Genomic DNA, 23,008 nt, shown 5'->3' with positions numbered 1-23,008 from the left:
AGAGGTGAGGGTGTCATCCACTCAGCAGGCATGATCTTTGGGAAGGATTTGTGTAATACCTGCTCCTGGTGCAATAGGAGCCTCCGGAGCTGAGCAGTATTGGGGCTGTAGAATACTGAGAAGCCCCCAACCCATCATGCATCAGAGCCCACTCCCAAGATGTGGAGCCATCAGCTGGAAGGACTGGGCAGTGGCAGGGGACACCGGACCCTGAAGCTTTCCTCCCTTCCATCAGGCGACCCTACCATGTGGCCTCAGCTCTAGGGAGGTGGGCCCTAGCTGGAGGCACTGCACAGCAGCATCCTGGGTAGAGGTGCCAGGAAGGCAGGCCTGCCTTTGAGGCTGTGAGGCAGGGCTGAGGCAGGCAGTGGCCAGTGGAGGGAACGTGATGGGTGCCAGGGGGCTACATGGCCATCTCCCAGACATGGGGTGGGGCTGGGGACATGGGATGGGCAGCCACTGCCATCTCAACTTCATTGGCCCATATGTGGGCTGGGAGGGCAGCTGGGTGTGTGGCCAGCTGGAAGGTAGGAGGACTGGGGAAGTGACAGTCACCTGTACGAAGTCAGGGCTGGAGGGCTGTGGCTCTGGGACACACGGGGTGGCCAGTGGGAGGCCACAGTGCCCTCTGCTGTTGGGGATGAAAGGTGTCTGCCTTGAAGTGAAAGGGTCCCTGTTCAGCTCTGGGCTCCTATGGGACCCTCAGCAGGGATGCCCTGAAGGCTCCTAACAAGCTGGGTTGCAAGGAAGGTGCCTTGCCTGGAAGTCAGGATCACCCAACCAGGGTGGCTGTCCCATGGCCTGACTATGTGAGGCCCTGGGGGCAGCTGACCACCTACCCTGCAGGGAGTGCCTCTCCTCGGCCAGCAGCTGATCCAGTGCCCAGAAGGTTGTCTTCATCCGACAGATACAGGAGGAGGATGGCAGTTAGACAGCTCATGTCCCTGTGGTAGCCCACCTCCTGCAAGAGCCAGAGTCACCATGGAAGGATGTCACCTGAGAGAGCTGAGGCCATGTGGGAGGCTTATGTCATTGGAGAGGACAGAGGTCTCCCGGGAGACCACCTTCAGACCCTAGGGGATTTAGGGTGCAGACTCTGCACTCCTCCCCGACCCGGGGCATGAGGACTAAGCAAGTCATGCATAACTCATTTGACAAGGGGCCTAGAGGGACTTCTACAGTGAGTGTGCAAACCCACATGGCCTGAAGGGGCACAGACAAGGATCATTCATGCCCACTCTCCTGGGCCAGGCTGGGAAGGCCACGGTGCCAGGCCTGGGACAGCACCTGTGAACTGCACCTGCCATGAGGGCAGGTGGTGGGCCACTGATCACCACACGATGGGTCCTGTGATGGCCCAAGCGCTACCTGCCAGGCACAGGAGGGTGGCTGGGTCCAGACCCCATGTGGGCAGCCCATGGAGTCGGCTCAGTGGCTCTCCCTGCCTGGAATGGTCTGGGAAGTGGGGGCCAAGCAGGAGCAGCCACCTGGGTGACCTCCTCCCTGTCTACTGTGCTCCTGTGGGGTTAAGGCAAAGGGGAAATTGGATCCCTGTCAGGTTTCCAATAAAAAGCCTTCCTCAGGATGCAAACTCATTTCATGACAAGGGCCTGGCCCAGCAGGCACCTCAGCAACTTGTCAAACATGTCTCCACATGTCTCCAGCAAGGACTATCCCGTGTGCAACACTGCCAAGCTCCTGGTTTGGCTCAGCACCAGGAGGGGAAGATCATTTCTTCTTCTGAGACATGGTGGTTGAGTCCAGGTGACATCAAGTCTGGGCCCTGACCCCTTTCCGTCTCAGTGTGACCCCTTGAGACACTAGCTTCCCTTCCTTGCTTGGGTGTCCACGCCAGCAGTTCTACCTACTATGTTATTACAGCCAGATCAGGATAAACTTCCTCTCTCTGGAATAAATGCAATGACCACTGTTCTTTGAGCATTATTTATCTTAAATTATTGTTTTAATTAGAAATGTATCTAACTTATATTAGCCAAATTTCCTTCCAGTGTAACCAAATTTCTTTTAAGTGAAAGTTAAGTATTTACCTTCTGTTATCAAGAAACATGTTATACAAAATGTTTATTTTTTCCAACTTTAGAAGAAATTGAAAATGTCTACATGCTACTAATCTAAAAATACAGGCTCTGGGTTTGTATGGTGTTAACCTTCCAAATTTTAAGGAATAGGTATTTAAATGCCATGCACTTTGTTTTAAAACATATAAAATGTTTTAAGCTTTTGACCTCAAAATTTACAGTAGCACAGCTACTCTCTAATGAATAAACCACAGAATCAAAACAAAGGATTCTACAGACCAGTCTAACCAACAATACAATTATAAACTTGTGGTTCAAATATCAAAAACCAATTTCAATGACAAATACAGGGTATGAAAACCTCGCAAAGGTCAAGTGAGATATATTATACTTGAATGAAATTATGACTTGAGAGTAGGAAATCTATGTTTAACCAAACAAATTAAATAATGTTTATGAGGAAATTATACTACTAATGTTTTATTATTTGGCAAGCTATTCAGTGGAACACAAAGATATTCTTAATGAAGTTGAAAATATATTTTAAAATGTTATTGAAGTGGATTAAAAAATAATGAGGACATGAATAACTTTAAAAAGTATTCAGGGATAAAGAGAGAAAAATTAGATTTTATACATATGTAAAATATATTTAAAAAGTTTTGTTTCTTGGTGGCTCAAATAAAAGGAGCAGATATTTAAACTTCATGCCTTTCCTTTTAAAGTCTTGGAAGTGCTTATAGCTTTCCACGCTGACATTTGTACTAACACAGCTAATCTAATCGAGCGATAACAAAATCAAAACAAGCAGAATTCTCTTGACCAATCCATTTTCTTGATTTTTATAAGTAAATGTACTCTCAAACAAAGCTATTATTCATGGATTCTGTTATTTGAAAATATTTACTGATCATTTACCTTACACCAAGTGATCTCCAGATCATAGAAAAATATGTAAAGTTGCCCGGCTTCGTTAAGCTGAAACTCTTATGAAGGAGAAAAGAAGCAATGGAGTAGGGACATTAAAGAAGGAGTGTGGACTGAGACTTCTACTTGCTTACTGTGGTCGCTGTGTGGAGACTTGGATTGAAAAAAGGGCAATGACAGAAGCTTAAATTAGTATCCAATATGGCGATCCTGTAATTTTAAGGATCCTTGAATTAAGAATGTGTAATAGTTCTCATTATTTTCCCAAGACATCTCTGCAGTAGAGCCTTGGCCTTGTGAGGGAAGCGCTATAGTTACCAAGTGGTGGGGGTAGGAAGGTGAATTTGGAAACAACATCTGGAATTACTACACTTTAAAGGAATCCATACACATCAGATCGGAAAATATGTGTGTGTGTTTGTGTGTGTGTGAAACAGGGAGAGAGAGCAAGAGTGACAGTGAGCAAGAGAGAGAGGAGGGGGGAGAATCAGATAAGAAAGAGAGTGACAGAGCTACAGAGACAGAATTAAAAGGGGACACCAAGTATATTGAGCTGAGAAACTATAAAATGGGAATTGCCATTAAACAGAATGGGGAAGAGCAAGTTTGGGGAGTACCAGTGGCTCCATATAGACATATTAATTTTGAGATTCGTAACTGACATCCAAGTGGATAAGTCAGGGAGTGTTGGGTGTAGTGTCCAGAGTTTAGGTGTAATATGAACTATCAGGAAATTAATGACACAAAAATTAGTAAGAAAGCAAAGATAAGAAAGATAAGAAGTCAAAGTCCTGAGGCTAATGGTTCTCTAACATTTAAAAAAAAGTAAAGATGAAACCTGCACAAAAGGACTAGGGGTAATCATCAAAAACATGGTGGGGGAAAGTAGGTTAAGTGTTCTGCAATTCTATCAAGAAAAGTTTCACGAAGAGGAGGTGGGGATTAACTGTGTGCAATGCTGCTGATACATAAATTAAGACAAAGGCCAAGGAGTTACGGTTCAATTTATAATTTAACAATATGGAAAACACTTATGTTTTGATATGAGCAGCTTCGTTGGAGTGAGTAGGTGGAAAACCATATTGGAGTGGTTGCTGAAATGAATGTCTGATCTCTGGATTCTTAAGGAAAAATTTCATTGGACTGCAGAGGTATAAATTGGATTAGTTTTAATTCTGAAGTCAGGATGCAATCGGTAAACATGTGCCCATCAATGCCTCCTTGCATTTTTTTAGCTAGGTGTTCTGTTATCTTTTAATACTATAACAATTACCTGCAAAACCTACGCCCATTTTGCAGCAAACCACCATGACACATGTATACCTATGTAGCAAACCTGCATGTTCTACACATTTATCCCAGAACTTAAAGTATATATTTTAAAAAAAGAAAAAAATGAAAAGAAAACCCAGTCAAGTGCGGTGGCTCATGACTGTAATCCCAGCACTTTGGGAGGCTGAGACAGGTGGACCATCTGAGGTCAGGAGTTTGAGAACAACCTGGCCAACATGGTGAAACCTCGTCTTTACTAAAATTACGAAAATTAGCTGGGTGTGGTGGGGGGCACCTATAGTCCCAGCTGCTTGAGAGGCCAAGGCAGGAGAATCACTTGAACCTGGAAGGCAGTACTTACACTGCAGTAAGCCAAGATCACGACACAGCACTATAGCCTGGGTGACAGGGTGAGACTGTCTCAAAAAATGAAAGCAAAAACAAAAACAAAAAAACACTCATTTAATTGACAAACTTTACAAAGACTGCTAGTAGAGGTTGTTGGAGAGGATGTTGTTCCACATAATATCTTACGAGTTGCCGATGGACAAGTAAGATGGTAAAATGTCTCTGAAAAACTGACCATACCTGCTCTGCTGAAATATTCAGATACCAACACTCAGAAATTCCGTCTTGTCATTTATTTCCACAAGAAAAAACAAGAGACCTGTATTTAAATATCCATTTCTATTAAAAATAATCACACTAGGTTTCCTGAAGTTTTTTATTAGTAACTCTTGTTTGCAGCAGTACAACCTGTATGTGTGTGTGTGTGTGTATGTGTGTGTGTGTGTATATATGTATATTTTATATATATATATATATTAGACAGAGTTTCACTCTTGTTGCCCAGACTGGAGTGCAATGGTGCAATCTCGGCTTACTGCCACCTCCACTTCCTGGTTTCAAGCGATTGTCCTGCCTCTGCCTCCAGAGTAGCTGGGATTACAGGCATGTGTCACCACCCTTGGCTAATTTTGTATTACAGGTGTGAGCCACTGTGACTGGCCTATTTTGTATTTCTTAACCTACCACACTCTAAGAACAAATATTATATTTTAATTTGTACATTCAGTGCCTAGAACAAAACCAGCATTTTGTAGATTCCAAAGAATTATTTGTTGTATAAATGACGAATAACTTAAGTATTATTTATAACATCTATATACAAACAATATATTACCTCAAAATACAGTGATAACATTTGTTGTATATAAAATGATTTCAATCTCAGTTAAAAATATTTTTTGCATGAGTTATTTTCATATGTAGATACTCACATTGTTTTATTTATGCAAAAATGTTTGTAACTACTATGCACATTTTTGATACTTAAGCCTTTTGGTCTTGCTGCCATAGCAAATACTGTGCCTCTTAAGAGCATGAACCTATTTTATTTCATTTTTTAGCAGATTTCTTAATGAAATATATACCGTGCTATTTTGTTTAAGACATAAGCAGACACCCTGTCAGAAGCAAAGAGCCGTCCACTCCACCATTAGCACCCATCCCTCTGCTAATGTGGCTGCTGAAGATGTTCCCTATGGCAGAGGACTTTGTGTTCAACCTAAGCACTTTATATCCTTTACTTTCAGTTGGGTGTGAGATAAAATAATTCAGCAGCAATAAAAGTCACACTTCTTAAAGTTGCAGTCTCTCTTGTGAGGTATCACCTGGAGTTCTGGATAAGTGAGAATTATCCAAAATTCTTATGATAAATACAGATAAATTGGCACAACTCAAGATTTAAGAAATAAAAATTTCCAAGAGAAGAAACCCAGGAATATGCTTTGAAAATGTCTCCCTCAGGTGATTCTGATGTGATATGTGGTCCGAGTTTAAAATCCAAGGAAAATTACCTTCCCTGACCTCCAGTTGGCCCTTATGACCAGATGTCCCTCTTCCCCTTTCTCATTGTGCTCACTCTCCTTCTGTGCCTTTGTTCTATTCTCCCTCCACTTCTCATCCAGATGCCAAGCCCTCCTCCATCAATTGTCCTAAAACTCAAATGGTCAGTTGCATCTAAACTTCCCTCTGTCCCATGGACAAGTTATGCAGGCAAATGCAGAATTTAAGCTTGGACCAAGCTGAATCAAGAGCTGCAATTAAAGACTTCCCTAAGCCCAGAGGGGACCAGTAAATACTTATAGAAGATTTTGGATTTCCTCTGAGTGCACAAGGCTCTGGGTAACTTGATACTATAAGCCAAATGTTATTGTCCCCGTCAAGTTCAAGTGTGAAATCTAATTCCCTATGTGATAATATTTGGAGGTAGGGCCTTGGGGGATGATTAGATCATGAAGGCAGGGACCACAGGAGTGGGATAAGTAGCCCCTATCAAAGGCACCATAGAGAACTCCCTCATCCCTTCTGTCATGTGAGGACATGGTAGAAACATGGCTGTCTATGAACCAGAAGCAAGCCCACACCAGACTGGAATCTGCTGACCACTTCATCTTCAGAACTGAGAGAAATACATTTGTGTATAAGTTTCCTCATCTATGGCATTCTGTTTTAACCCCAGATTAGCTAAAAACACCAACATATCAACTTGTACACCAAATTTTGGAAATGGATGCTAAAACTATGATGGCAAAAGGTGATTGATCTGCCTGAGAAATGAACCTACTTGATCCCTCTTTCCAAAAAGCTGGAGGGAGAGTCAACACAAGCAAAAGTAGGTCACAGTCTTCTAAAAGCCATACCTGAAGGGTTTTCAATATCACCTGATCAGATGGCAATTTAATCACACAAAGAACCACAACAAAACCCACAACTAGTAGAGATTTTCAACATTGCCTCAAAAACACCATCTACAGTATTAGGGAATGAAAGAAGTCATGGAAGTTTCAAAAAGTCAAACTTTATTTCAATGTTATTGTAGAAACTTGAAATTCATAGTTGCGCTATGGATAAATCCTGGGGCACGTGGAGGCATGGAGATTCTGGGGTGTAGCTGCTGAGTTTAAAAGCTTCCTTTGGAGAGGCTCCCTGGCCTCCTCACCCCCTGTCCTCCTGTCAAGAAGAGCCCATCCTGGGCAGCACATTATAGGCAAATGACCCAGACACCCAGATGAGGGCAAACCTCCATGCCTGGAGGAGGAGGCCGCCTCTGGGAGCAGGAGGACCTGCTGGAACCCCTGCTCACAGGCTCCTTTACTTGCTCTCCTACAGGCAGGCAAACACCCCCAGCAGCAGTAGCAGCAGACCCTTCAGCAGCTGGGCTGCTGCTCTGCTGAATGAGAGAAGTCCCTCTCCAATGAGGCAGAGGAGCCCAGGTTGCACACCCTGGTCTCTGCCTCCATGGTTTCCACTGAGCCTCGGACTGGGAGCGGTGAGGGAGCTGCTGGCTGGGGCTGTGCTGGTCACCCCCTCTCTGTCACCTCTAGCTCCAGCCACACTTTCAGCTCAAGAGCTGAGGCTGGTGGCTCTACAGCAGGTGCCATGAAGTCAGGCAGCTCCTCACTGGGCTGGTCCTGGGCAATCCCATGCCAGGGGCAGGAGGGCTCTGGAGCTGCCTCTAGCTCCAGCACTGTCCCTGGAGGGGCCCTTCCCTTGGTGCTGGCACTGGCTCAACAGCTGGCACTGGAAATAGCTGTATTTCTGCACCTGAAGCAGGAACTGAAAAAGGAGAAAAGTCACCAATATCACTCACTTTCCACTGGAATTTCTAAACATGAAAACAACCTCACTGAATTTAAAGGAATTTCAGCCTGAAAACATCAACCCTGGAAAGTCTTCCAGACTGCAGGTGACTTCACCATGTGCCTGTGTCTCGATGAGCTCCAGAGGCTCCAGCTGGACAAGGACAATGTGCAGATGTGGCACTGGTGAGATCACTGGTGAGGCCTGGCCTGATAGCTCCATCTGGGGCCTTGGTGTCCATCTGGGACCTGCTGTCTACCTGGTGACTCCTGTCCTGTGGTAGGTAACTGGGGGGGCTTCTGCCACATTGCCAGAGGCATCTGGGGTGAGGGATGAGCCTACATGGGCATCGTCGTAAAAGAAAGTCTCTCACTCCCACCAATCCTGAAGCAGCAGCCTTGAGATGTGGGGATGCAGCGCAGGAACATCTTGTTCTCTTGAGCGTCTCCCACCAACTGAGCTGGTTACAGGGCTGACCCTAGGATGTGGGTGCCTGGTTACCAGAATAATTCTTCTTTTTTGAGATAGAGTCTCATTCTGTTGCCCAGGCTGGAGTGCAGTGGCATGATCTTGGCTCACTGCAACCTCCGCCTCCTGGATTCAATTAATTCTCCTGCCTCAATCTCCTGAGTAGCTGGGATTACAAGCACGAGACGTGTACCACCACACCCGGCTAGTTATTCTTTTATTTTTAGTAGAGATGGGGGTTTTACCATGTTGGTCAGGCTGGTCTCGAACTCTTGACCTCATGATCTGCCCACCTCGGCCTCCCAAAGTGTTGGGATTACAGGTGTGAGCCACTGTGCCTGGCCTGGTTACCAAAATTCTAAGTTCCGTTAGGATCTGTCGCCAAGGAAGTGAGGTTACCTCTTTAAGATTCCATCCCCTCAGCCTCCTCCTTCCAGAAGACCTACTCAGGACCCCACTGGGCTGCTGACTGCTCACCCTCCCCACAGGTCAACTCCTTACCTGTACACAGTTATGTTTCCCCAGGGCCTCTTGGACACCTGTGCCTGATGTTCACCAGGGGCCTAGGAATCCACTTGGGGCCTGGGATCCTACACGGGCCTAATGTTACACTGCAGACTGGGTAGCCACCTGGGGACCAGGTATCAACCTGGGGACTGTGGTTGACCTGCGGGCTGATGTCCACCTGGGGACTGGGTATTTACCTGGGGCCTGATGTGCACCTGGGGCCAAATGTTCCCCTCAGGGTGAATTCTACCTTGGGTCTGTATGTTCACCTGGGGCCTGATGTCTGCTTTAGATCTATGTCCCACTGGGGCCTTATGTTCACCAGGGACTTGTATCTAGCTGTGGCCTGATGACCTACTGCATCCTGTTGTTCACCTAAGGCCTGGTGTCTTCCTGGGGCCTGGTGATCACCTGGGAGCTGGATATGAACCTGGGGCCTGGGTGTCCACTTAAGGCCTGATATGTGCCTGGGCCCTGATTGTCCACCTGGGGACTGGGTGTCCACTTTGGGTCTGATGTCCACTTGAAGTTAGGTATCTCCCTAAGGCATGGTGTCTACCTGTGGCCTGATGTCCACATGAGTCTGGGGTTCAGCTGAGGCCTGCTGTACATCTGGGAACTTGGTGTCCATTTGAGGCCTGATGTCTACCTGGTGACTGCCATCCTATTGAGGCTGATGTCCACCTGGGAATGGTCTATCCATGGAAACGGTTATGTCCACCTGGGACTGGATGTCTCCCAGGGGCTAGAAGTCCACCTGTGACCCCGTATCCACCTAGGGCCTGATGTCCACCTGGGGCACAGTGTTCACCTGAGACCCAGGTGTTTACATAAGGCCTGATGTTCAGCTGGTGCCTAGATGCCCACCAGGGGCCTTGTGTTAACCTGGGGACTGGTATCCAGCTGGGTCCTAATGACCACATGGGTTGAATTATTCACCTAGAGTGTGGTGTTCACTTAGGGCTTGAGTGTCAGCCTTGGACCTGGTGTCCACCTGGGACTTGGGTATCAAACTAGGGGTTGGTGTCCAGTTGAGACATCATGTGCACCTGGGGTCTGAGTTTGCATGAGGCCAAATGACCAATGGGGGCCTGAATGTCAACCTGGTGCCTGAAATTCACTGGGAGCCTGGATATCCACCTGGGGTCTGATGTTCATCTGGGACTAGGTGTCAATATGTGGCCTGATGTAAACCTCTAGTTCAGTGTCCACCTTGGGCCTGATGTCCACTGGGGGACTGATGTTCACCTTTGACCTGATATCCACCTGGAAACCATGCATTCACTCATGGCCTGATGGTCACCTGGGGTTGAATGTCCAACTGTGGTCAGATGTGCACCTGGAACCTGGGCATCCACCTGGGGCCTGATGTTCAGCTGGAGCCTGGAGTTCACCTGGGGCATGAGGTTTACCTGAAGCTTGATGTTCATCTGGGTGCTGGCTGGATGTTCACCTGGGGCCTGATATCCATCTGGGACCCAAGGACACTTCTCAGGCCTGATGTCCACAAGTTGGCCTGGTATTCATCTGGTGCCTTGGTGTTAATCTGTGGCCTAATGTACTCCTGAGTTCTAGTGTCTTCTTGGGACCTGAGGTCTACCAGGATCCTGGTATCCACCTGGGGCCAGGTATCCACCTAGGGCCTGATATTCACCTGAGGACTAGGAATCCACTTGATAACTGCTGACCATCTGGGTCCTGATGTTAACCTGGGGACTGGGGAACCACCTGAAGCTTGATGTAAACTTAGGGCATAAAGGGCATAAGTGTCTATCTGGGGTCTTGTGTTCACGCGGGGCCTGATGTCAACCTTGAGCCTAGGTATTCACCAGGGGACTAGTGTCCAGCTGTTCACTTGGGGCCTGGTGTCAACTTGAAGCAAGGTTGTCAACCTAGGACCTGATGTCCAGTCCAGTGTCCACCTTGGGCCTGTTTCCTACCTGGGGCCTGTGTGTCCACATAGACCCTGGTGTCGTTTTGGGGCCTAGGTATTTACCTGGGGCCTGGATATTCATTGGTACATCATGTCTACCGGGGTCTTTGTGTCAATCTGAGCTCTGATATCCACCTAGGAATTGGGTATCTACCTAAGGCCTGGTGTTTACATGGGGCCTGTAACACCAGATTCCAGATGAACCCAGATGTACACCTGAGGCCTGATGTCTACCTGAGTTCTGAGTGTTCACATAGGGCCTGCTGTCATCTTGGGACCTAAGTATTTACCTAGGGCCTAGGTATCTACCTGGGGCCTGACTTCCAACTAGTTCTTTTGTCAACATGGGGCCTGATGTCCACTTTGGGCCTCGGTAACCTCCTGATGACTAATGTCCACATGGCTCCTGAGGACAACCTGAGACCTGGTATTGATTTAGAGCCTAGTATCCACCTGGGGTCCAGGTGTCCACCTGAGACCTGATGTTCACCTGGTATGTAGGAATTCACCTGGGGCCTGGTGTCCACCTTGAGTGTGTGTATCCAACTGGGTGCTGGTGTTCACCTGGAGTCCAGTGTATACCTGGGGCTTGAAGTACATATGGGGCCTGGGCATCCGCCTAGGACCTGATGTTCAGATAAGGGCTGGAGTTCTCCTGGCCTGGTGTCCACATGAAGCCTGGGTGTACACCTGGATCCTGATGTCCCACGTGGATGGGCCCAACATACACCTGGGCCCCAGTAGTCATCAGATACTAGGAAACTCTCAAGCCCCAGGTGCACATAAAGCTCCAAGTGGCCATGTAGGCCATAGGGTGATATGCAGGGTCCAGGTGGACACTGAGTACAAGATGAACACCAGGCCCCAGGTGAACACCAAGCCTCAGGTGTCTACCTAGTCCTCAAGTGGACATCAGGCACTAGATTGACACACAGGTACCAGGTGGATATCAGGCCCCAGGTGAACACCAGGCCCCAGGTGGTTGGGTTACATATACCATAGGTGGCCATCAGGTCCCAGGTCTATATCCACTCCCCAGCTGAACATCAGGATCCAGGTGGATACCCACGTCAGAAGTGAACACCAGGTTCCAAATGAACATTGGGCTCCAAGTGAACACACAGGCCCCAGTTCAATACCAGCCTCAGGTAGATATCAGGAACCAGGGGGACCCCAGGCCTAATGTGAATGCCTAGTCTCTTGGAATACATCATGTTCAAGGTGGACACCCAGACTCCAGGTAGACATTTGGTGCCAGGTGGACATCTGGCTGCAAGTGGGCATCAGGCCCCAGGTGGATACCCAGTCTACAGGTGTAAATCAGGCCCCAGTTAAACACTTGACTAAAAGTGTGCATCAAGACCCAGCTTGACACTCAGGCTTCAGGGGCACACTTGACCCAAAGTGTACACCTGTGCCCAGGTGGACATCAGGCCCAAGGTGTACACCAGACCCCAAGTGGACATCAGGTTCCAGGTTGACACTAGTCTCTAGGTAGATCCTTAAGCCCCAGTTGGTCATCACGCCCAAGGTGGATACCTTGACTCCAGGGGGTCACCAGGTTGCAGGCAGGTCCTAGGTGGACACTAGGCCCTAGGGTAACACAAGGTCTGAGAGGGTTTCAGCCCCCATGTGGGCTTTAGTCATAAGGACATTACCTAGGCCCTAAGTGGACATCAGGCCCCAGGTTGACACAATGAACCAGGTAGAAGTCAGGCTCTAAGTAGAAACCCAGGCCCTAGGTAAATACTTCAGTCCCAAGTCAACATCAGGCCCTATGTGGACACCCAGACTCCACGTAGACATCAGGCCCCAGGTGAACACTCAACTCAAGGTGGTCATCAGGCCCCAGGTTGACACATAGACCTCAGGTAGACAACAAGCATAGGTGAACTTCAGGCTCCAGATGAACATCAGGCTCCAGGAAGAAATCTATGCCCCAATTAAACACCAAGTCTTAGGTAGACATCAGGCCTCAAATGGATGTCAAAGCCACAGATGCATATAAGGCCTCAGAGAAACACCAGGCCCCAGGTAGACATTAGACCCTAGGTGGACACTCAGGCCACATCCATCCCAAGGTGGACATCAGGCCAGAGATGTACACCCAGGCCCCAGGAGAACTACAGGCCCCTGGAGGACACTCAAGCACCAGGAGGACAGCCAGTCCCTAGGTAATGACAAGGCCCCAAGTGGACATGATGTTCCAGATGGATATGAGGCCCCAACTGAATACTAGGTGCAAGTGTATATTAGGCCCCAGGTGGACCCCAGGTCTCAGGTGCACACCAGGCCCCAGGGGAACACCAGGCCCTAGGTAAGCATGCAGTCCCAGGTGGACAGCAGGTGCCAGGAGGACATCAGGACCCAGCTGGTCATCAAGCCACAGCTGAACACCAGTTCCCCCATGAACGCCAGTCCTCAGGTGGGCACCTAGTCGTCCCATGTGCATCAGGTACCAGGCTGACACACAGGCATCAGTTGAACTCTGGGCCTTAGCTGAACATCAGATCCCAGGTGATCACCCAGGCTCTAGGTGAACACCAGGTATTAGGTGGACACCAGGTCCTAGGTGGGTGTCTGTGCTCCTGGTGAACCTCAGGCCCCAGTGGACACTCAGGCCCTTTATAGACATCTGGCTCCATGTGCATTCCCAGGGCCCATGTCATGTTGAATTATAATNTATTTCTGTGGGGTCGGTGGTGATATCCCCTTTATCATTTTTAATTGTGTCGATTTGATTCTTCTCTCTTTTCTTCTTTATTAGTCTTGCTAGTGGTCTGTCAATTTTGTTGATCTTTTCAAAAAACCAACTCCTGGATTCATTGATTTTTTGGAGGGTTTTTTGTGTCTCTATTTCCTTCAGTTCTGCTCTGATCTTAGTTATTTCTTGCCTTCTGCTAGCTTTGGAATGTGTTTGCTCTTGCTTCTCTAGTTCTTTTAATTGCGATGTTAGAGTGTCAATTTTAGATCTTTCCTGCTTTCTCTTGTGGGCATTTAGTGCTATAAATTTCCCTCTACACACTGCTTTAAATGTGTCCCAGAGATTCTGGTATGTTGTATCTTTGTTCTCATTGGTTTCAAAGAACATCTTTGTTTCTGCCTTCATTTGGTTATGTACCCAGTAGTCATTCAGGAGCAGGTTGTTCAGTTTCCATGTAGTTGAGCGGTTTTGATTGAGTTTCTTAGTCCTGAGTTCTAGTTTGATTGCACTGTGGTCTGAGAGACAGTTTGTTATAATTTCTGTTCTTGTACATTTGCTGAGGAGTGCTTTACTTCCAATTATATGGTCAATTTTGGAGTAAGTACGATGTGGTGCTGAGAAGAATGTATATTCTGTTGATTTGGGGTTGAGAGTTCTATAGATGTCTATTAGGTCTGCTTGCTGCAGAGATGAGTTCAATTCCTGGATATCCTTGTTAACTTTCTGTCTCGTTGATCTGTCTAATGTTGACAGTGGAGTGTTGAAGTCTCCCATTATTATTGTATGGGAGTCTAAGTCTCTTTGTAAGTCTCTAAGGACTTGCTTTATGAATCTGGGTGCTCCTGTATTGGGTGCATATATATTTAGGATAGTTAGCTCTTCCTGTTGAATTGATCCCTTTACCATTATGTAATGGCCTTCTTTGTCTCTTTTGATCTTTGATGGTTTAAAGTCTGTTTTATCAGAGACTAGTATTGCAACCCCTGCTTTTTTTTGTTCTCCATTTGCTTGGTAAATCTTCCTCCATCCCTTTATTTTGAGCCTATGTATGTCTCTGCGTGTGAGATGGGTCTCCTGAATACAGCAGACTGATGGGTCTTGACTCTTTATCCAGTTTGCCAGTCTGTGTCTTTTAATTGGAGCATTTAGTCCATTTACATTTAAGGTTAATATTGTTATGTGTGAACTTGATCCTGCCATTATGATATTAACTGGTTATTTTGCTCGTTAGTTGATGCAGTTTCTTCCTAGCCTCGATGGTCTTTACATTTTGGCATGTTTTTGCAATGGCTGGTACCGGTTGTTCCTTTCCATGTTTAGTGCTTCCTTCAGGGTCTCTTGTAAGGCAGGCCTGGTGGTGACAAAATCTCTAAGCATTTGCTTATCTGTAAAGGATTTTATTTCTCCTTCACTTATGAAACTTAGTTTGGCTGGATATGAAATTCTGGGTTTAAAATTCTTTTCTTTAAGAATGTTGAATATTGGTCCCCACTCTCTTCTGGCTTGTAGAGTTTCTGCCGAGAGATCTGCTGTGAGTCTGATGGGCTTCCCTTTGTGGGTAACCCGACCTTTCTCTCTGGCTGCCCTTAAGATTTTTTCCTTCATTTCAACTTTGGTGAATCTGGCAATTATGTGTCTTGGAGTTGCTCTTCTCGAGGAGTATCTTTGTGGTGTTCTCTGTATTTCCTGGATTTGAATGTTGGCCTGCCCTACTAGGTTGGGGAAGTTCTCCTGGATGATATCGTGAAGAGTGTTTTCCAACTTGGTTCCATTTTCCCCCTCACTTTCAGGCACCCCAATCAGACGTAGATTTGGTCTTTTTACATAATCCCATACTTCTTGCAGGCTTTGTTCATTTCTTTTTCTTCTTTTTTCTTTTGGTTTCTCTTCTCGCTTCATTTCATTCATTTGATCCTCAATCGCTGATACTCTTTCTTCCAGTTGATCGAGTCGGTTACTGAAGCTTGTGCATTTGTCACGTATTTCTCGTGTCATGGTTTTCATCTCTTTCATTTCGTTTATGACCTTCTCTGCATTAATTACTCTAGCCGTCAATTCTTCCACTTTTTTTTCAAGATTTTTAGTTTCTTTGCGCTGGGTACGTAATTCCTCCTTTAGCTCTGAGAAATTTGATGGACTGAAGCCTTCTTCTGTCATCTCGTCAAAGTCATTCTCCGTCCAGTTTTGATCCGTTGCTGGCGATGAGCTGCGCTCCTTTGCCGGGGGAGATGTGCTCTTATTTTTTGAATTTCCAGCTTTTCTGCCCTGCTTTTTCCCCATCTTTGTGGTTTTATCTGCCTCTGGTCTTTGATGATGGTGATGTACTGATGGGGTTTTGGTGTAGGTGTCCTTCCTGTTTGATAGTTTTCCTTCTAACAGTCAGGACCCTCAGCTGTAGGTCTGTTGGAGATTGCTTGAGGTCCACTCCAGACCCTGTTTGCCTGGGTATCAGCAGCAGAGGCTGCAGAAGATAGAATATTTCTGAACAGCGAGTGTACCTGTCTGATTCTTGCTTTGGAAGCTTCCTCTCAGGGGTGTACTCCACCCTGTGAGGTGTGGGGCGTCAGACTGCCCCTAGTGGGGGATGTCTCCCAGTTAGGCTACTCAGGGGTCAGGGACCCACTTGAGCAGGCAGTCTGTCCCTTCTCAGATCTCAACCTCCGTGTTGGGAGATCCACTGCTCTCTTCAAAGCTGTCAGACAGAGTCGTTTGCGTCTGCAGAGGTTTCTGCTGCTTTTTGTTGTTGTTGTTGTTGTTGTTGTTGTGTAGCTGTGCCCTGTCCCCAGAGGTGGGGTCTACAGAGACAGGCAGGTTTCCTTGAGCTGCTGTGAGCTCCACCCAGTTGGAGCTTCCCAGCAGCTTTGTTTACCTACTTAAGCCTCAGCAATGGCGGGCGCCCCTCCCCCAGCCTCGCTGCTGCCTTGCAGGTAGATCACAGACTGCTGTGCTAGCAATGAGGGAGGCTCGGTGGGCGTGGGACCCTCCCGGCCAGGTGTGGGATATGATCTCCTGGTGTGCCTGTTTGCTTAAAGCGCAATATTGGGGTGGGAGTTACCCGATTTTCCAGGTGTTGTGTGTCTCAGTTCCCCTGGCTAGGAAAAGGGATTCCCTTCCCCCTTGCGCTTCCCAGGTGAGAAGATGCCTCGCCCTGCTTCAGCTCTCGCTGGTCGGGCTGCAGCAGCTGACCAGCACCGATCGTCCGGCACTCCCCAGTGAGATGAACCCAGTACCTCAGTTGAAAATGCAGAAATCACCGGTCTTCTGTGTCGCTGGCGCTGGGAGTTGGAGACTGGAGCTGTTCCTCGTAAATTGCCACATCTAAATTAAGAAGGTGCATTGGGAGTTATACCTGATGTAAATGACGAGTTGATGGGTGCAGCACACCAACATGGCACAAGTATACATATGTAACAAACCTGCACGTTATGCACATGTACCCTACAACTTAAAGTATAATAATAATAAATAAATTTTTTAAAAAAAGAAGGTGAATTAATTGTTTAAAAATGAATTGTGGCTCATTGAACTTAGTAGTTTGCGTATTACTTGGGGTTCTCAACTCTTCTTATAGTCTTGTCTGTGTAGGAAAAGGCCTCTATTCATTTCCTGGGCTTTAGGAGCTTCAGGCTGGGGCAGACACATTTGGGACACATCCCAAGCACTGACTCCCTCTGGCCTGCATTCTGCAACCTTTCTATACATGTGCCTCTGCCCCAACCAGAATCACATAGCTTATCCCAGTAACTATGGGTAAGTCCAGCCTGCTCCAATGACCCACATTTTTTGTTCTCTTCATCCCATTTGTCTTACTGATTGACCAGAAAACAGCCACCTAACTCCAGAAGATTTCCCATTACTTGAGCATTGACCATGTGCTCAGCAATTTTAGGTACTCTCCATGTATTAATTCATTTTACACCATAAGGAATTCCTATTACTATACCCATTACAGGTGAAGAAACTGAGGCACAGAGAAGTTAGGTAATTTGCTTAAGATCACACAGAAAGTGAGTGTCAGAGCTGCGATTCAAACCCAGACAGTCAGGCTTTAGAGCTCAAGCTCTGACCCCCATCATGTCTTCTCCACTCCTGGCTGGAAAATGGAAGGATAATAGTACCCAGATTACAGCACTATTGTTATGATTAAATTATTATTATTGGTTTCTGGAGTAGGCTGGCCATTTTCTGAGCAGTGGGCTGGAATAGTGAGTACATTTTGCAAATTAGGTGTCTGGAACAAGCATTTAGTTTAATAAATCTAAGTGAACCTAAAGTGAAGTACTGTATAAGGGGAGTTCTATAATAGTGCATTTCATTGGGAAGAAGCTGTCTCAGTATATTTACATCTAATGGAACACAAGAAGGGTCATTTTGACTTTATTTCTAAAACTGACTCCCAAGTAGCATCTTCAATTCAAAATAAAGCTTTTCCGGTCATAATAACTTGTGGAACAGTGTCATGCACTTGAATATGAGTGCACCCTGTTCTGAAAGCCCTTTGCCATACTTTAGTGGTGAAAGTGTTAGTAAACATCGCTTTGGTGGCTGTTTGTCCACTAGGGCATGTTGGCCCTTCACGCTCCACCTCAACTCATTAGGCATCATGTGGAAGAAATTTGTCTAGGGGAACGATTCACTATATAAGCAATGCTCTTATAAACATCAGGAATATGGGAGCTGACAGAAGGACTGCAGCGAGTTCCTGTCACCTTCTTTTATCGAAATTCATGCTGCTCAAATAAATGCTATACTCACTTCTGGTTTCTATGCTAGCCCACTCTGTAAATTCAAGGGATTAGATGAATGCAATATGCCCATACCCTGAAGAGCAAACTAGAGAATGGCTCAATTCTTAAAAGCCCCATAATCCTCAAGAACAAACCAAAGGCTTAAGCTAGTCAAGCTCAGAAGCTAAGAAATGAATCAAATAAATAGTTTAAACACCTTTCCCTTGGGCTTGGCTTTTCTAAAGGAGAGAAAAGGGCACCAGGGGAGCAAATGTGGCTCCTTGTTGATTAATTAAGAGCACTTAGGCAACATTCAGCAGAATCAATCATTTTCAGCCTGAGTTTGTTTTCACTCAGACTTCTACATTGTCAATTAGTCCCTAAAATTACTTACGCGATTTGTGCTTTTAGGATGTCAGGTGTTAAAATTACTTTTCAGTACAACCCACAGAAATCCTGATTGGGTTTATTCATTTATTTCTTTAATGAGGTAGGGATTCAGGGGAGAAATCATGGTGGACAAAAAGAGTTTGTTTTCAAAATGAGGAGAGATATGGAGATAATGTAGCTACTGATGAGAGAAATGAAGCTCCCAGACTTTTAAGGGAAATAAGATGCACACATGGGACTCTTAAAAAAGGCACCATGTGATCAGGGCACAAATAAAGCCACCCAGTCAAAACTATCACAGCTAGCTTTGGGGAAAAGGGTATCTGGTCTTGGGTTTAAAAGATAGATTTAATTTTGGCAGATGAAGGAGACTAACTGAATAACTGCCAGGTGGGGGTCACTCAGAGAAAGGCCGGTAGCCCCTATGCACTGGAACTGGGTGGGCATGACAGGAAGGAGGAAGAGGAAGGAGCTAAAAGTGTAAGTTGGAATCAGAGTGGATTAAAGATAGGGTGAACACCAAAGGGGGACTATTACAAGAGTGCAAGACAGGGATGAAGGCCTGAGCTCGGGGTAGGAGCAGGGTGTGAGGAGGACACAGTGGGGAGAAGCATCACAGAGATAGTCTCAAAGGTCAAATTGAAAAATCAGTGGTAACGCCACACAGTAAAACCAAGATAAGCAGCAAGCATTCTCACTGTACCACCTCCTGAAGCCTTTTCCCCAAACGGGAGTCAATTATGATTATACTGCAAAGGAGTAAATGAGAGATTAGCAGGGGACGCCCCAGTTGACTGAATCAAAGAGTAAAATGAACATGCAGTCACTTCAGGGGCCTATTTGACTATGGAAGGGACATGTAGTGCTGAGGCAGCATGCCAGGTGTGGCAGCAGCAGGCAGCACAGCTGGCAGTGTGCTCTCAAAGCAGCAACAGCACTGCTGCCCACACAACATCGCCGCACAGACAATGCTGCCATGCACACACAAGCCTTTGGAAAAGACCCCATTGGCACATGAGTGCTCCACTATGAGTAGAGTGGTTTCAGTAGTAACATTTGTATCTGCATTTCTATTCCTTGGGATTCTTAGGATTATAAAACTCAAGGCTAAACTGGACCTCAATTTTCAACTGGTCCAACCATTAGAATCCTTTCCATGATGTTCCCACAAAATGGGAATGCAGTCTGTCCTTGAATATCTCCAGGAATGGGGAACGCATTCTATCTTTGGTTAGCCCTGCTATTGCTTCTCTTTTGTCCACTCTTCCCTAGCAATTACTGTGTCAGTAACTATTGAAGGCTCTTTGCCAACTTGATTGCACTTAATCGCCACAACATCAAATTTTACAGATGAGGAATCTGAGGATTAAGGAGAGAAAGTTACTTGTCACACAGCTGATGAGTGGCAGAGCTGGGACTTGAGCTGCTAAATTTGTCTGACTCTGGTGCTCCCTTCATTAGAACTAAATCTAAGCCAATCTGTCTCCTTATAAATCCCATCCACTACTACAGTTACAGCATTTCTTCCAGGGAAGAGGATGCCCTCTTTGAGGTGCAATTAGAGACACAAATCTTGATCCCTTTCATCACCTAAACACTTGAGAAACACTGACAAGACTATCAAAATGAAAGGCAAAAAAGGCCACATATCAACACTTTCAGAAGGGTATCCTATTCCTGACTCCTCAATGTGGCTCTCAGGCTTCTGCTGTCCCAGGGGTCACCGATGAGCCTTCTAACCAATAAATATGGTGGCCACTTCCAAGTCTTTATTTTTCATGAGCTCCAGCTTATGGAAAATTTATTTTCATTTGTGGGATGCTTCATTCAACAAATATATTCTGAGAGCCTACCATAACCCAGACTCTGGACTGTGTTCTAGGCAGGCACAAGATGAACCAGAAATAGTCCCTGGACTAAAGGAGTGCCCAGTCAGTCTGTCATGGAAGAGAGGTGAAAGGCAGTAATGACAATACAGGAGTAAAATGCTGTTCTACAGGACTGTTGAAGGCTCCCTTGTAGCATGAAGGAAGGAGTCACTATCTTTGCTTGGCCAGTTGGGAGAAAAGCTTCATCACAGCTGAACTGGGCCTTAAAGGATGAGTAGAAATGTTCTGCGCAGGGAAAGTGACGATCATATATACAAATTCCTATGTAACATCATCACTTAGCTGCCTAACATCAAAGCAAACTTAAAATGTTCAAAATAAAATTATTGGCTATTCACGCACTTTAACTTCTTCCTCCCAGAGTCTTTCCCAACTCAATGAATGGCAAATCAGTTACCTCACCTAGTCAGGCCAAAACTCTTGGAATCCTTTGTAACTCCTCTCTTTCTTTCATATCCTCTGTCTGATCTGTCAGAAAATCCTTTCAACTCTGCCTTGAAAAGATATCCAGAATCTGACCACATCTCACATCTTCCACTGCTACCACCCTGGTCTGTTGAGCCCATCATCTGTCACCTGGGTTATTGCAGCAGCTTCCCAACTGCTCTCTGTGCTTCTGCCCTACCCCCACCCCAGGAGCCTATTCTCCAATCAGCAAAGAGCATGATCCCACTATCATGATATAAATATGCTCATGTCATTCCTATGTCCAAATCTGCCATCAGCTTCCTTTCTCACTCTGTGTAAAAGCCAAAGTTCTTATGGTTTACAAGTCACAACATGATCTAGCCCCCGTTATACTTTGGCCTCATCTCCTATTTCTTTTCTGCTTCACTCACTTGTGTTCCAGTCTCACTGGCCTCCTTATTATTCTTTGCATACACCAAAAAACTTCAGGCATTTCCCCTTCTTGTCCACTCTCCTGGAATCATTTTCCCCCAAATGTCTATACGGCTTTACACCCTGGTCTCTGCTCAAATATCACCTTCACAATGAGTTCTTCCCTGACCACCTTATTTAAAATAATATCTTTGCCCTCCAATCATTACCACCTCATTTGCCCAGCATTCTCTACCCTCCTTCCCTGATTTGCTTTTCTTTGTTGCACTTATCATCATCTAATAAACCAGATACTTTATTTATTTCAATTCTGTGTAATCTGCCTCCTGTTCCTATATAATATAAGCTCCACTATATCAAGGATTTCTTTTACTGTTTTATTTTCTACTTTTATATCCCCGTTCTCAGAGTAGTACCTGGTACACAAAAGGTACTCAGTAAACAGCTAATGAATGAATGAGTGATGACTTTCTGAATATGGGGGTGGGGAGATAGAAGGAAATGCTATAGATGTATTATAGGTCCCAACCGGGTCCCAACTGAATATGAGACCACAGAGACTGAGAACACACCAAAAGGAGCATGTTTGCAGAGTAGTAGGAGGAGACTGGGATATTTTGGATTCAAGCTACCTGTGAAGCATGCAGAAAGAGTTGCACATGGGACTTTAGAATAATGGTACAGGAACTGAGAGGAGTGCCAGAATCTATTTATCAAGTTAGGCTAAGCTTTGCTGAAATCATAACTAAGTCCCTAAATCTTAGCCGCTTAGCATACCAAAGCTTGATTTCCAGGTCACACATGGTCAGATACAGGTCACATCCTCTATTGGAAGACTCAGGGTCTAGGTTCTCTCCATATTTGAGATTCCCACTTCAACATATGGCTTTCAGGGTCACCAGGGCAAGGAAAGAGAGAGCTTAAGGATAGTAAACTGACTCTCAAATGCCTCATCCTGGGAATAGTCTGTGCCACTTATGTTTGCATTTCATTGTCTAAAACCAGTTACATGGCCCCAACTAACTGAAAGGAGCCTGCAGATTGAAGTGAGTACTACTGACTCTGTCTCAGAGATCATGCAGAAAAGCACGGTTTTGAGCAATTTGGAGAAGTACAAGGGACTAGAGTTGCTGAAAGATTCAATGCCTTATGAATTATTGCTGTTACCACAAATGTAGAGTATACTGATGTCAAAAGACTATCTAAAAGAAAATCCTCTGGTCAGGTAGAACTTAACCTGAGGGAGGAGCAGAGAGCACATGGCTAAAGATACAAGAGTACATTAATTAGGGGCTAAGGGGGGTTATGTAACCCAAAATGATTTGAGGACAGGTGCAAGACTAGCAGGGTGTATTAGTCGGTTCTCACACTGTTAATACATACCCGAGACTGGGTAATTTATAAAGGAAAGAGGTTTGTTTAATTGACTCACAGTTCAGCATGGCTGGGGAGGCCTCAAGAAACTTACAATGATAGCTGAAGGGGAAGCAAACACATCCTTCTTCACATGGCGACAGCAAGGAGAAGTGCCAAACAAAAGAGGGAAAAGCCCCTTATAAAGTCATCCAATCTCATGAGAACCCATTCACTATCACGAGAACAGCATGAGGGTAACCGCCCCCATGATTCATTTACCTCCTACCAGGTTCCTCCCATGACACGTGGGG

General features: G+C 45.9%; 1 protein-coding gene across 1 annotated transcript; it reads right to left on the bottom strand.

Annotated features, from left to right (window-relative positions):
* Positions 1-7,081: 7,081 nt before the first annotated feature.
* LOC112615312 (uncharacterized protein C2orf27A-like) lies at positions 7,082-11,406 on the bottom strand. The gene is given in 5 exon segments (XM_025371867.1): positions 7,082-7,608; positions 7,610-7,794; positions 7,797-7,859; positions 10,198-10,329; positions 11,301-11,406. Coding segments are annotated over 5 exon segments (810 nt in total). The 3' UTR covers positions 7,082-7,284.
* Between the last annotated feature and the right edge of the window lie 11,602 nt (positions 11,407-23,008).

The sequence above is a fragment of the Theropithecus gelada genome, chromosome X (genome assembly GCF_003255815.1).
Source record: "Theropithecus gelada isolate Dixy chromosome X, Tgel_1.0, whole genome shotgun sequence".
NCBI lineage: Eukaryota > Metazoa > Chordata > Mammalia > Primates > Cercopithecidae > Theropithecus > Theropithecus gelada.
This window is presented reverse-complemented; position numbering and strand designations above follow the sequence as displayed.